At 51.6% G+C, this 15,281-nt stretch overlaps 1 protein-coding gene across 1 annotated transcript in view; it reads right to left on the reverse strand.

Annotated features, from left to right (window-relative positions):
• NEK2 (NIMA related kinase 2) overlaps positions 1-15,281 on the reverse strand; it is a 457,766-nt gene that overhangs the window by 177,877 nt on the left and 264,608 nt on the right. The window contains exon 7 of the mRNA XM_069608523.1: positions 13,805-13,859. Within this exon, the coding sequence (XP_069464624.1) occupies positions 13,805-13,859 (55 nt within the window). The remainder of the gene's footprint in view (positions 1-13,804; positions 13,860-15,281) is intronic.

The following is a 15,281-nucleotide window of genomic DNA, read 5'->3' on the forward strand; positions in this document are numbered from 1 at the left end:
GCTCTCTATTTACATGTACCTTAACCATCACCATTGCCCAATGTAACCAAGGGCACAACTGTATGTAACCAAGTACAAGAAACACTGTAACCACAACTGTATGTAACCAAGTATAAGAAACACTGTAACCAGCGCCACGATGCCTTCGGTCTGATGTGCGCTTAACAAATGCGAATAAATAAATAAATAAATACCCTGGGACTGACTACTGTCTCCCAAGGCATGTAAAGTCACCATTGGCTTTACTAGTCCCAAATTATTAACAGAAACCGGTACAAACCATCATATTGTGGATGTACTGGTCGGGGCAATTCGATTGCCCCGGGGTCTGTTAGTCGAGGGGGCACGTCTCCGTCCCCCCTGATCGAGTTTTGGCTGGTGGCAGTGGATACTACTTTTTATATTCGACCGCGAATATATCCCTATGGGATTTTCCCATTGTTCGAGGCTACCAACTATAATTATTTAATTCTCATAGCCTCGAACATACCGCCGGTTTATTTATTAAATATTAATTCGCCGGTTGGTATTTTTTGCCAGGACTCTATTCTAAAATGGCGTTTGTGTTCTCTTCTGTGACTCCAACCCAAGTCGAGCCCTTTGTTCCACTTTTTGGCGGGCTTCTCCACAGAAGCCTCCAAAAGTGGTGCCTCTCTGTCTGGATACCACAGGGGGTGTGGGAGGGGGTTTAGGCACCCTGGACTGAGTTACCTTGGTAACTCAAGTCGCACTCGTGTGATTGGCCCAAGTGGTGAGCCGGCCGGCTCACCACTTAGCATGTTTGATTGACAGCTAGGCTGAGTGAATGGGGGTGTGCTGCATAAAAGCAGGGCTTTGGGGACTGGAACTTCAGAAGTCGCCACAGGACCTGAGAATCCGAAGAGGGAGAAGCTGAGCCGACCTACCACGACGACACCACCGGTGGAGCCCTGCGCAACCGACACACCGCTTCCCGACGACAGAGAAGATCTCCCGGCTGGAGAGGCTTCTTCCCCTGACTGGTGGGCACAACCAGTTTACCTTCTTCTCTTCGCATCCCAGACTGGCGTGTGGTCAAATTGCCCGTGCCAAGCACCCCGGCAACCGGATAGCCACTTACCACTGGACCGCGAATTAAAGGACCGCTCCGTTTACCTGAGAAACTCCGCAGCTGGTTTCTTCCCTGGCAGTGCAACGGACTCCTGTCTTCCTCCCCGACGAGATCTTCTCTTCCCCCGGACGGAGCACCGACTTGCATCCGCTGCCAGGAACAACTGTCCCCGCTGGAGTATTCTCACCACTTTAAGGTACGGTGTCCACCAGGCCTCCCTTTCTAAAGATTGCTACAAGGTAATAATAATCCCTTAACCTTCTGGACTGGGCTGGCCGCCTTGACTTTCTAACTGGTCCCTTTCTTTGGTCCAACTCTTTTTGAACCTTTTCAAGACTTTTGTGCACTGCAACCGTGTGACCTTGGACACATTTCGTTCTGATCCTCTTAAAGTGGATCCAGCCTACTGTACTCTAACTTCACGGTTTTACTTTGCCTTCTTCTCTTGTTGTGTTCTTGTAAAAGTGTTGGGACTGGTTTCAAATTATACCCTGCTTTTCTCTCCCTTTTTAAAACGAATTATTAGAGTGCCATCTGCGTTAAGCGCTCACCGCTGTCTGAAAATAAGTGGGGCTTTACTTAAGACTTGCCTAATATTCTTTTAAGGGAGTGTATATCTTTTAGTGACCGTGTTTTTGGATTGCTTACTATTAGTGCCTGTGTGTTTTTCTAGATGTGGTTTTAAATAAATAATTATATCTCTTTTACACCAAGCTCTGGTCAGTGTTTACTTGTTCTATTGTGTTCTTTTGACCTATTGTGAATACTCTGCATACTGCCTAACTCTTCTTGAGGAAGTCTGACTGCTCAGCCACAGCTACCAAGTGAATCTGTGTGGTACAGACTGCTACCAAGTGGGCTTACTGCCAAACACATGTAGTCCTAAATCTTTTGCAGTGGTCCCAGAGGGAACTGCACAGGTTTCTGCCTAACTGCGTGCATAGTAGCTGTGTGGCGCGGCTTGAAGGTAGCTGAGGAGACTGTTCAATGCAGAAAAAGAACGGAGCGGAGGAGTTCTTAAAAATCAGCTGATGCGGCGAGTAGATAGTTCGCGTGCGCGCTTAAAAGAGAAAGCAGCTGTAAGAAGTCGTATCAAAAGATTTCAGCGTCAGAAGTTTGCGCTTCCACAGAAGAAGTCAATACTACAGAGTACAAGTGAGAGAGAGTGAAGTAGTAATCAGTTTAATTGAGCAGTGGCTTTCAAGTTTGAAATATGAAATGTTTTATGTAAAAAGACCGAATATAAGCAGGCCTTCAATAAAAGAAAGCAGCAAAGGAAGTTGCAAGCAGTTTAAAAGAGCAAAGTAATTCAGGTTTTGCAAACAGTTTTATTGAGACAAGAAATCCAAAGTGTTGAAAACTCTTAACAGAGCAGCTGAGGAAGCAATAGTCTAGAAAACTCAGATTCCAGTTAAAGAAGCAAGACAATTAGCGCTCCAACCATTACAGATTGCCTCTCAGCTAGAAGCAGAGGTTGACAAGGTAAAGAGGGGTTGGGGAAAAAATTGTTAATTGTTCTTACAATGTTAGAGCGTGTTAAGGTGAAATTAAACTGATGCTGAATTTTTCAGGGTTTCCAATTAGCAGAATCGTTGGAAGCAGAAGGAGACAGAAGCCTGGTCTGTTATTTTATCCACTTCCCCTTTTCCCCTTGACTGGTTAACTAAACAGTTGTTCAACTGACTGGTGCACTGGTTTGGAGAATCCGGTGGTCTATCGTCTGCTCCTGCAGGATTTCGGCGCTGGGACCTGATAGGCTGACAGCGGAGAGAAAAACCGACCACCTTGCCCTTGGTGCTTTTGTCGGGGCACGACAACCAGAGCTTCAGTTCGGCACGCACTGCGATCCTGAAACACCCTGAATCCAGAGAAGGACCGAGTTTGGGACCCTGACCTCTGTGTATAAGGGGCCATAGCTGGAGCATTCGCCAGGACCAATAAAGATTTGGCGGTTTGGGTACTCGCTTTAGTCTTTGTGAGTTCCTCATCTGTAGAAGAATGGAACAATTCCTTGCCATCAAAAGGAAGGAACAAGTTACTTACCTGTAACTGTTGTTCTCCAGCATGGGTCTGGCATGGATTCACATGCTCATGAATATTCCCCGTCGTCAGGCTGGGAATCCTCGGTAAAGAAAAAACCAGTATCAGTTTCGTTTCTGATCTGTCTTTCGTAGTAATAACCAATCACTGGTCTCTGCGTCATACTGACCACAGCCAATGACTGCCCTCTACCTAAGCACCGCCTCTGGCAGCCATCTTCAGATTTGGAAGCACGTGAAGTGGCAGTATGACCAAGTGAAGAGCCGCAGAGGGGTAGGCGGGAGGGTTCGCATGTGAATCCATGCCAGACCCATGCTGGAGAACAACAGTTACAGGTAAGTAACTTGTTCCTTCTCCAGCATGGGGTCTGGCATGGATTCACATGCTCATGAATAAAGAATACATAGCAGTACACACATGCACAACCACGGGAGGTGGCAAAGGCTCAACATTAAGCATCACATCAACTCAACATTAAGCATCTTACCTCCTCACCAGGCTCACCTCAGGCGAACAGGTTGCGCAGCACTGCTTGGCCGACCCTGGACTCCTCCCTGGAATCCCGGTCGACGCAGTAGAATTTCGTGAAGGTGTGCGTCGACCTCCACGTAGCAGCCCTGCATATGTCCAGCAGGGGCACACCAGATAGGAACGCCGTGGTAGCTGCGATCGCTCTGGTGGAATGGGCTCTCGGACGGCCAGGCAGCGGTCGGTTTGCCAACCGGTGACAGTACATGATACCGCCGGAGAGCCATCTGGAGATGGAAGCCTTCGAGAGAGCCTTCCCCTGATTGACAGGTCCAAAGTTCACAAAGAGTTGTGACGTCTTCCGAAAACCTTTCGTGCGGTCCACGTAGAACTTCAGCGCTCTAGCTACATCCAGCGAGTGCAAAGTCCTCTCAGCCGGCGACGAAGGCGACGGGAAGAACACAGGTAACACCAAGGGTTCGTTGAGATGAAAGTCCGACGGTACCTTGGGCATGAAGGAGGGGTGCGTCCTGAGCACTACCCTCGTGTCGTGGAAAGTCAAGTACGGGGCCTTGCAGGAAAGGGCCTGGATCTCTCCCACTCGTCGTGCGGAGGTGATGGCCACGAGAAAAGCTGTTTTCCACGATAGAAACTTCAACGGGGCCGAGTGCAGAGGCTCGAACGGAGGTCCCATGAGTTTGGTCAGTACCACGTTGAGCTCCCACGCCGGGGCCGGAGCCTTCACCGGCGGGAACGATCTGAACAGTCCCTTCATGAACTCTTTCACCAGACGATGAGACCACAAGGACGTCCGGCCCGTGGTTCTGGTGTATCGGGAGATCGCAGCAAGATGAATCTTGATGGACGCGTGTGCCAGACCAGCTTTGGCCAGCGTCAGCAGGTACGGCAGCACTTGGGGAGCCGTAATCCGTAGAGGGTTAATCTTCTGTGCGTGGCACCAGACAGAGAACCTCTTCCATTTGTGTCCGTAGCATTTAAGAGTCGAGGACGCCCTGGCCTTTGCAAGAACCTCTCTGCAATCGGCCGGTATGTCGTATCCTCCAAACTCTAGCGCTGCAGGAGCCAGGCCTGCAAGTTCAGCGACTTCGGGTCGTGGTGGAGGATGGCGCCTCCTTCCCTGGAGAGTAGATCCGCGTCCGCCGGCAGCTTGATTGGCGGGGACGCCGACAAGTCCAGAAGGTCCGGGAACCATATCTGCCTCGGCCACGCAGGTGCGACGAGGATCATCCTGCACCGTGACCTCTTGAGCTGGTTGACGAGCCGGATTAGCAGAGGCAAGGGAGGGAACGCGTAGAGGAACAGGCCCTCCCAGGGGAACGAGAAAGCATCGCCCATGCTCCTCGTCTGGGGAAACCTGCTGGCGAACCTCCGGCACTTGGTGTTCGTCGCCGTCGCGAACAGGTCGATCTGGGGTGTGCCCCACCGTCGGAAGAGGCGATCCACCAGATCCTGCCGTAGTTCCCACTCGTGGCACGAGCGCAGCTCCCTGCTGAGTGAGTCGGCGATGGTGTTTTTTATCCCTGCCAGATGAAACGGCACCAGAAGAATCCCTTGGGCGACGGCCCAATGCCACAGGTCCTGCGCCTCCTTGGACAGCGCTGGGGACCTGGTTCCGCCCTGTTTCCTGATGTAAAACATGGTGGTGGTGTTGTCGGTGAAGATCCTCACCACCTTGCCCTTGAGGGACGGAAGGAAGGACCTGAGGGCCCAAAACACTGCACGGAGCTCCAGGACGTTGATATGCAGGGACTTCTCCGTCGGGAGCCAGAGTCCCCTTGCGTGCAGATTTTCGGTGTGCGCTCCCCACCCTTCTAGGGAGGCATCCGTGGTCACAGTCACCTGGTGGGCTGGGGTCTGGAAGTCCATGCCCGCCGTCAGATGCGCGCGGGTGCCCCACCACCGTATCGCTCGTCGGAAACTCTCGTCGAGCTTGATCCTTTCCTCGAAGCTGCCCGTCGTCTGGATCCAGCGCGCATCCAGGAACTCTTGCAACGGGCGCATCCGGAGCCTGCACATGGGAATGAGGTAGATGCAGGAAGACATCATCCCGAGGAGGGACTTGATGGACCTCACCTTGGCCGCGTCGGCCACCAACATCCGTTGCACCTTGCCCAAGATGGTCCTGGTCCTCTCCTCCGACGGGGAGGCCAGAAGGGACACTGTGTCGAGCCTCGCTCCCAGAAACAGTGCGACTTGCGCGGGCACCAGGTGGGATTTGGCGTAGTTCACGGAGAATCCCAGGTCCGTGAGGAGTTGGACGGTCCTTGCCGTGTGGACCACTGCGAGCTCCCTCGTCTTGGCGCGGATGAGCCAGTCGTCCAGGTAGGGGTAGACGTGAATCCCCTCGCGGCGCAGCTGCGCCGCCACCGGTGCGAGGCACTTGGTGAAAACCCTGGGTGCCGACCGCAGTCCGAAGGGAAGGGCTTTGAACTGGTAATGACGCCCTTGGACCACGAATCTGAGGAATTTTCGGTGCCCCTTTAGGATGGGAATGTGGAAGTAGGCATCCTCCAAATCCAATGACGATAGGAAGTCTCCTTCCTCCAGCTGACCCAGGACGTGCTGGAGGGTGACCATCCGGAACTTCTGCGCCTTGATGAACTTGTTCAGGCGTCGCAGGTCCAGGATGGGGCGCCATCCTCCCGTCTTCTTCTTCACGAGGAAGTAACGCGAGTAGACTCCGGAGCCCCGAAGCCTCTTTGGGACGAGTTCGATGGCGCCCTTTCTGAGCATCGCCTTTACCTCCAGGAGAAGTTGAGGGCCGTGAAGTTCTTTCCTGGCCACGGGGGGGACGCGCGGGCACCTTCTTTGAAACTCGAGCGCGTGGCCCCGGGCCAGGGCGTCCAGCACCCAACGGTCGGTGGAGATGGACTCCCACACGCTGACGAAGCCCGCCAGCCGGCCTCCCACCGGGGTGCTTCGGTGGGGGCCCGACCCCACGGCCGGTTCAATCCTGCTTGGACGCGGCCTTGCCGCCTTGGCCTCCTTGGCGACGACGGCGGGGGCCGCCAGACTTGCCTCGTCCTCTGTAGGCCTCTTGCGACGACGAGCGGGCCGCTTGACGGTAGGAAGCGAAACCGCCGCCGGAACCTTTGGAGGCGCCCTTGCCTCCGCCGCTCCGAAAGGGCGTCCGCCGTTGCTGCAGTACTCCAAGGGCCCGGGCCGTCTCAGTATCCGCCTTGATGGCCTGAAGGGAATCGTCCACTGTCTTCCCAAACAGGTTGTTCCCGTCGAAGGGCATGTCCAGGACCCTGGTCTGGACGTCCTGCCGAAAGTCCGTAGCCTTGAGCCATCCGCGACGTCGAAGGCAAACGCCGTTGCCCATCTGGCGGAACCCAGTGTCGGCGATGTCCGTCGCCACGGTGATGGCGTGGTCCGAGGCCACCTCACCTTCCTGCAGGATCTCAAGGGCCTCCGCCCTCTTGTCGTCCGGCAGAAAATCCAGCAGGGGAGCTATCTTGTACCAGAGTTCCCTGTCGTAGCGGGCCACGATAGCCAAGGCGTTGGCCGCTTTAATCGTCGTCGCCGCCGACGAGATGACTCTGCGTCCCATGGCATCCAATTTCTTTCCCTCGCCGTCCGGCGGGGAAGTCGACGTGGAGGCCGCACCCCCCCCCCGCTTTCTTCCTGGCTGCCGCGGAGACGACGGAGTCCGGGGTAGGCTGCGCCCGGAGGCATAGGGGGGCCGAGTCCGGGACCCGGTACTTTTTCTCGTACCGGTCTCTTTTCGCTGGCGTCGTGGAAGGGTTCTTGAGGAGGGAAAGGCCCTCATCCCAAATGTCGTCCAACAGAGGCACTGCGAGGACCGTCTTCCTCTTGGTCTCGCGCCGTTGGTAAAGGAAGCCTTCCTTTTTCTTCTCCTCAGGGCAGAGTTGGAAAAGCTCGGATGCCCTGGCGATCATTGAGTGGAACGATCCAATCTCGTCGGGCGGAGAAGCCCTGGTGGGAGGCGACGACGGAAAATCCTCGTCGTATGCCTCGTCGTCCGTACCCGTCGCTGCCGTGTCAGTCCCCGTATCATCCCCTCGGGTGGACGGGGAGGAGGGCTGGACGGGGCGCGACGGTTGAAAAGGAGGCGGTGGATGGATCCTTCTTTTCTTGGTAGGGGGAACACCAGAAGGTCCCGGTTCTGGATCCCCCGACGGGAGAGGTTCCTCCGTCGGTAACGGTAGCCTCGTCCTTATCTCGGAGCATAAGGACTGTATGGCCAACAAAATGGCCGCCGAGTTGTCTTGCGGCGCTGGCAGAGGGGAATCCGACGGGCGAGCAGGGGCCCCGTCGGTATCCTCGACGATGTCGTCGTCACCTGCGTCGGGGCCCATTCCGACGGGCTGGTCTTGTTCCACGCCTAGGCCGTGGCTTAAGACCTCGATCAGTTCCTCTTCTGAGGTTGAGGCCGAATCTACGACGACGCCCTGCCCCCCCTTCTTCCCCACGGAGGGTTTCACGGGGGTCCTATCGATGGGCACGAAAGAAGACTCCCTCCGAGGAGGCAGGGAGATTCTGGGCCCCGAGGCCGCCACCACTGGTGCAGCCTCCACAGGCTGGGCCAGGGCCGCCGCGACCGTTTCGATAGAGGGCTTGGTCGAATGGATCAAGGCCTTCACCACCTTAGGTGCGCTCACCGCCTTATCCTTGAGGGAGGGGGCACTGCCACGCTCCTCCTCTGCCTTAGAGCTCGACCGGGGTCTCTCCAGGAGCTTCGCCGGGTGCTCGGCCTTCCTCTTACCCGACCCAGAGCGTTGGCTCGTGGTTGATGGTGCCGGGGAGGGTGCGCCCTGCCTGGCGCCCGTAGAGCCCGACCGTTCGGCGCTCCCGGTGCCAGCGGACTCGCGGTGCTTGGCCTTATGTTGGGCCCCCGTCGCCGGGGCGCCCTCAAAGGTCTTAGAAGACCGCTCAGATTTCTTCTTCTTCTCGCCAGACGGGCTCTTACCCTCCAGCCAGCTGGCGAGACGTTGATGGCGGTCCTTCATGGTCCGTTCCGACATGTTGCCGCAAAACGCACAGTCCTTCTCCACGTGCGTCTTGTCCCCATGAAGGCAGTAAAGGCAGAAAGAGTGTTCGTCCTCCTTGAAGACGTTCTGCAGCTGGCATCCAGGGCAGGCCCTGAACAGCTTTCCGGGCGTCGAGCTTCCCTTCTCCTGGGCCATCTCCGAGACCGGGCCTGAGAAGCTTCTGGAGTCCTCCGAAGTGTAGCTCGACGAAATCTTCACCCTTGAGGGGCACAGATGAATCCGACACGGGTCCCCGTTGATCGGATGTAGGATCGGTGGAGCTTGAGGCTCTTTTGACCGAAAGAATCGAAGTTTTTGTGAAAAAGCGCGAAAAAATAGCACTAACGCTCGAGAGCAATAGCACGAGGATCCCAACACATGAACGTGCGGTAAAAATCTGAAGATGGCTGCCAGAGGCGGTGCTTAGGTAGAGGGCAGTCATTGGCTGTGGTCAGTATGACGCAGAGACCAGTGATTGGTTATTACTACGAAAGACAGATCAGAAACGAAACTGATACTGGTTTTTTCTTTACCGAGGATTCCCAGCCTGACGACGGGGAATATTCATGAGCATGTGAATCCATGCCAGACCCCATGCTGGAGAAGGTCCAGTACTGTCCTGCACTTCCTTTGAGAACTTCATCGTGTGGAGCCACGCCTGGCAGGAGATGTCAACCCTGACCATAAGGCCTCGAGCAGAGGTATCTACGTGGTGTGCCGCAGCTTCCAGTATATCCTGTGCTAACACTTTGGCATCCGACAAACCGGCTTTAAAGTCGTCCAACCTAACACTCCTGGAAATCGGCTAGCTCCTTTCACAGCCTCAGATTGGCTGCTGCCAGGATGAGCTCGGTGTTAGCTTGACGAAGTTGGAGCACCGAATTAGAAAATAATTCCTTGACAAAGGCGTCAAAAAGCTTATCCTCTTTGGAGAGGATTTGGGCCACTGCCATGGACGATGCAGAGGCCTGCTTGAACTGGAGGGTTGTTGCTGCCACCACCGACGAAGGAAGTAGACAAGCCAATAATGCCATTTCTTCCGAGGTGTGAAGTTTGTATCGAGCGTCAATCCTCTTGTTGAGATGCAGTGTGGTATGGGGGTTTATCCGAGACCTTATAGGCCTGAGCCAAGACGTCCTTCTGGAGTAACAGGTCAGTGCGCTCCTGAGGTGACAAGGTGAAGGCTCCAGAAAGCATCCCTTCTTGTGGAGTGGGGGCCTCAGATACTGCAATATCAAGCAGGGCCATCACATCCAGGACCCGGTCATGGAATGCTTTAACAGAGCGGGTCTGCTCATCGCTGTCCTGATTTCGCTTGAGGCTCATCCAGCGAAGCGGGAACAGAAGACTGGTCCACTGAGCGTAGCGCCTCAGGTTTGAAAGTCCTACCCTGCGCCGCCAGAGTCTTCTCTATAGGAGACAGCAGGGGCAGGGGCGGGAGTGATGGAGGAGATCGACAGGTAGAGGTGGAGGAATTGGCACCCCGGAGACCTCCGTATAACAGCCGGTACAGAAGGCAGGACAGGAGGTTCAGGGTACATTTGACTGAAAAGACCTTTAAAGTATGCCCTCATGGGGTGAGAGTGCATGAGCGTCTGAAACTTCCGAAAAAACGCATCCTCAGACAAAGGTCTAGGCGCTGGAACAGGCAGAGGCCGCTTGTGCGGGGCATACCCCCATGAACGCAATGAGGATGGTTGCCAGGAGGGCCCACCACCAGCCAGATCAACATGGATCAGAGGCGCGGAACCAGGAGGGAGCAAGACTGTATGAGGCAGCGGAGCCCGAGAACGCCAATCGAATGAAGGGCGGAACGAGTTTTTGTTGTCCACATAACGTGGAAAAGGCTGCTCAGCCCCAAAAGAAATGCTCCCAGCACCAGACGTCGTGAACATTGGTGTAAGGGAGGCATCCAAAATGGCCGCCGTGGACCATGGAGGTTGGGCCGCCATTTTGTCAACATCTGAGGAGAACTGCGTCACAGGAGACAGTGACGCAATTGTCTCCTCAGGGGATGCAGGGGGCTTGAGGAACACTTTAGCATTGACACAAGGATCCTCGACAGAGAGTCTGCTGGCAGACTTTGGATGTTTACTGGACATGCTAATCTGTATGTGCTGGATCAGCGTTTCGTGGTTCGAACCACGGAACACTTATCTAGCTCGTACAGATTGGCTACTCAGCCCTCCGCCTCGAAGGAACAGTGATCCACTCATCAGGCAAGAAAACCCCTTAACAGGACCCCTCACCATTGCCCATGCCTTGACAAAGGCTACAGTCGAAACACGTGTTGGCTCCCCTCTCACATGCGCCTAGCACATCCTGCTAGGCCTTCTGGTTTATTCCTGTAGCAACATTAAACCTTCACTGATGACGACAAATCAAGAGTTGCTTAAATTATTTCAACAATCCAGAAGCAAGAAATCAGTGGTTACAGCCAATGGTTACAACCAACCACCAGCACCTCTACTCAACAAGGTTTGCCAACCCACACATTCTAAAAACATTCATTGGGAATCCTGGGAGTTTTGGTTCCCATACAAACCATATGTTAGGCTGCAGGATATATTATAGCAAAAAAAACAACCACTAGATGGCGCAGGGGTCCACCTGTCCTCCAAACTCCAACCAACAGTATCTAATTCTGTACATAGTCTTCCAATTCTCTTAAGGCTGCTATTTTCTTTTAGTTGTACAAGTGATCTATTTTTTTTTTTACTACCGATATGCAATATATGAACAGTGATGTAATTTTCTTTTGTGCGTTTATTTATCTGTAAGTAGAATATCTATTGTTTTTTATTGTGCATGGTTTTCCTGTTAAAACCCAACACAAATACAGTTGCTGCAGAACGTTTCCAGCGGTGAGGCGACAGCAGACCCAGTCACATGTTTCTCTTCTTGGCAACAGAAGAAAGGGACTTCAATGGATCTGGCACCAGCTTTCATGCAGAATGATGTCCAGCAAAGTATCTTCGCAGTTCTGGCTTGTTGGTGCACCTTCTTTCGGCTTGGGTGAAGGACGGTTGGTGCAGCAGTAAACTTCAACTGTTTCTCTGTCCCAGTCTCTGGTGAGGGGACTTTAGGGATCTAGCTGGAGTCCCTGCAGGATTAGGAGGTTGGCCACAAAGTTCCAGGTGAAACCACGCTTCAGGCTACGATGCACAGCGACAGGGTATTGGCGAATTGCAGGTTGTGGAGGTCGCAGCTCTTCCAGGGATGGTGCAAATTGGAGTTCATCTTGGGATTGGTTAGGCCCACCCGACCAAGGGTGGAAGTCGCTGTGTTCAGCTCTTCCCCGTCACTTAGTAGTGGAGGTCGGGACAGCAGCGGTTACTCAGCAAGCTCCGACGGTCGCTGGAAGTTTCTGGCAGCGCCCTTTCTTCTTCAGAAACCAGTGTTCGACTGGGTTTCAGATCCAGGACCTAAGAAGTTATCCAGGAACACCGGCTGAGTCCACCAATCATGACCCATGCACCATTCAAACCTGGGGGGGTGGTTATCCAATGGGGACAGCCAGTCTCCCAGTCTGAACTGGTTTCAGTCAGTCACATTGCAGGACAAAGGAAAAGTGGAGTCGGTCACCTCCCCCACTTCAGGTCCTGCTAGTCACTCAGAGACCCAATCATGGGCTTTCCTTGGGAAGCTTGGTGAAGACAAAGGGACCAGAGAATCCTCCCCACCCAGAAAGGTAAACGAAGACATCAGAAAGAAAAAGTAATCTTGTTCGGGGCTTAGAAAAGTACAGCCAACATTTTGGGTAAATGGTGCTTGTCCCTTGTGTCCCCTACCGCCGCTGCGAACACAGCCTGCAACAAAGGTCCTCAAAAAGTCGTGCAAAAAAGGTACACTGCCACCAGCCTGAACTGAGAGCTTGTCACAGTTACCAAAATAATTACTGGAGAATCGAGAAAAGGGATACATTGGATCCACTCAACACTCCACATAAGGTGAAGAACATTCATTTTAGTGGCATTGGACTATCGAAAGAGATTCCTAAATTGCTCAATCAGCTGGCAAGAACTGGACTCCCACCTCCCGCCCCCACCTGTGGAGCATAATGCAGTAATTAGTCCTCCAACCGCAGATTGGCTTATTAAGGCATTGGTGGGTTAGTGGCAGTGGCCACCTGGTTTGGGACTTTTATAGTTCGAAATGGGGATGGGCAAGTTGTGAGAATGAAAGTTCCAGCCTCAATGTCTTATACAAGGCCATGAGTGTTTTACAATTCCCCCATAAACTTCCTCTGAACTAGTTAAACTTTTCCCAGACAGTTCTCATCTCAGGCGGCATCATCCAAGATGAGAATAAAGATTGGGACCCAAAGTCGGTAAGTAGTCTGTTGCTGACGCACTTACCATTGCTCCAAATAAACCAGTAGCTACTGGTTCTCTAGAGCCTTCGTTTAAAATGAATCACACAATACTTAAGCAGTATAAATGACCTGCGTAAGTCAAATGTCTGTAAAGGCCATACACAGAGATCGAAATTCAGATTGGATGAGCAGGCACTAAAAGCAGCTCCTGGATACCCAGCATTAACATGTGACCAGGAGCTACCACTGGGGTACGAGGAGCGAATACATATTGTTCCGGACATCCAACTTCCACATAAGATGCCAAAGTATAATTGTGTCCAGTATTTGTGATCCCGTATGCGTTAAATGCTGTATACATGTATCCTAATGTTTATTTTTCGATTGTCCCAAATACAGTGTTAAATCCACATAGGTATGTTTGTTCAGCATCAATTGGCCCAGGAGCCAAAAGTAGCTCCTGATAGCTGTTGGTTTCAAGCTAACCAGGCTCTTGGCTATAAGCAGGCGCTAAATAGCTCCCAGCTAGCCTCACTTTGGAACCCTACATACACCTCTTGACCAATCCCCCAAATATCAATTTCTCTTCCCACCCCCCAAACCCCACCCCTCCATCTCTAGTGTCACCTGTAAAATCACACTTCAAAGACATTTCAGAATTTAGGGGATGTATTCCAAGCCACCAGTGGCAAAACTACACCTTTTCTGCATGCATGAAACTAGTGTGTTGCAAGGAGGTTCTTCTAAAGTATGAGCTTCCCCTGTAGTATGTTGATAAGGATTGTTAGATTCAGTGTAGTTACCAAGTCTTTGATGAAATATACACCACTAAGATCTATGCAATATACGTGAAAAAGAAAGTGAAGATGGCATTACCTGGTCAATTGTTCATCAAAAAGCCTCTCCCTTACGCAAAGCACACGCTCCCTTTCTGAAAGAAAAGGCACATGTTAAAAACATGAAAACACAATTATGCACGTAACAAGTTACATTTGAAATTCAAATGTAATAAATACAGACGTCATTATATAAAGCAAATTCCAAAGTACATACTTGTCTGGAAAGCACACAATGATCTGCAGCCATAGCTCAACTATTACACATTTTGCAAAGGAACTACTGAAATGAAGAGGATTAAAAAAGGTCTGTGGACGGTTATTAGCTTTTGAAGATCAAGGTGTGTGCTGAGATTACTCACTGAAAAAAATGGAGTATTTTTCCCTGCAAATTAAAGAGGTCAGAACTGACAATTTTGGTTTGACAGACGTAAAATGTATAGCAGACATGTGCAAATGGTGCAGCAATTGATTGTGGGAGACAATGTACGTTCCATTTAAAAACTAATAATCAGGCAATACCCTAGGATGATCTCCAATATTTATATTGACTAATGAAAACAGCAGGGGAACCAGGGAAAACTTGTTTGACAGAGGGCTTTTTGTGCAAGACTAGTCTTTAAGGTCCAACTACAATATGTCCTTGAAATGTTCAATGCTAAAATGTTTCAAAGTGAACACTGGGCTCCTATAATCTTTGGTCCTGCTCTCTAGCCCTGAATACATATTGCACCCATTGGCTAAAATACACTTTGAGCTGGTCTTCCTCTCATGGTTCATCTTCTGACTGAAACACTTATGGCCCTTTGCCATCACTGTGCATCTGCAATGGTCTCTTCATTGACTGAGTTTGTTCATCTGTTTTCTTGCCCTTAACTCCCACCCTACCTTTGATGGACAGTGGTATTAGGGTGGGTATATAAAGCTGGCTATGCAAGCTTTAAATGTAAGCACTGGGCTGTTGCCATAAGCATTGGTGCTTGCACTTAATTGGCAGGGCATGGTTGTCCAGACAAAAGGTAAACCTGGAAGGTCTGCAATACAAAGTTGTGTATTCTTAGGACATATGTTAAACCGTGGGTTTTCAAAAAACGACCGATATGCAGAACATACAGCTTGCTACATATGAAATAGATTGACATTTTGGATAATATCTATGAAGTACAGTGAAGAGAGAAATAACTATACTTTGAGAAATATATGCAGGGTAAAGTTCGCAAGATGGCTAGCAAAGCCGAATAAACCTTAAACTGGACATTTAAGAACTGGTATTTGAGCCAGGATTCCCCGTTACCTAAGCCAAGAAACAAACTGCAGGGTGCAAAAATAGGCCAGGTTTACAGAAAACCTAAACTGGTATTCTCCGGACCTACTACACCTTCCCCAACAACTGAGGAAGCAGACTGCTCATGCATCAGAAAGCAGGTAGTGATCATCTGATCGAGGTACTTCAAAGCTTCCCTGCAAAGTGCAAGTTTGCCTGAATGTTAAAAGGAAGAATCACTGTTCAGAAATGT

The sequence above is a fragment of the Ambystoma mexicanum genome, chromosome 4q (genome assembly GCF_040938575.1).
Source record: "Ambystoma mexicanum isolate Mex_15411 chromosome 4q, UKY_AmexF1_1, whole genome shotgun sequence".
NCBI lineage: Eukaryota > Metazoa > Chordata > Amphibia > Caudata > Ambystomatidae > Ambystoma > Ambystoma mexicanum.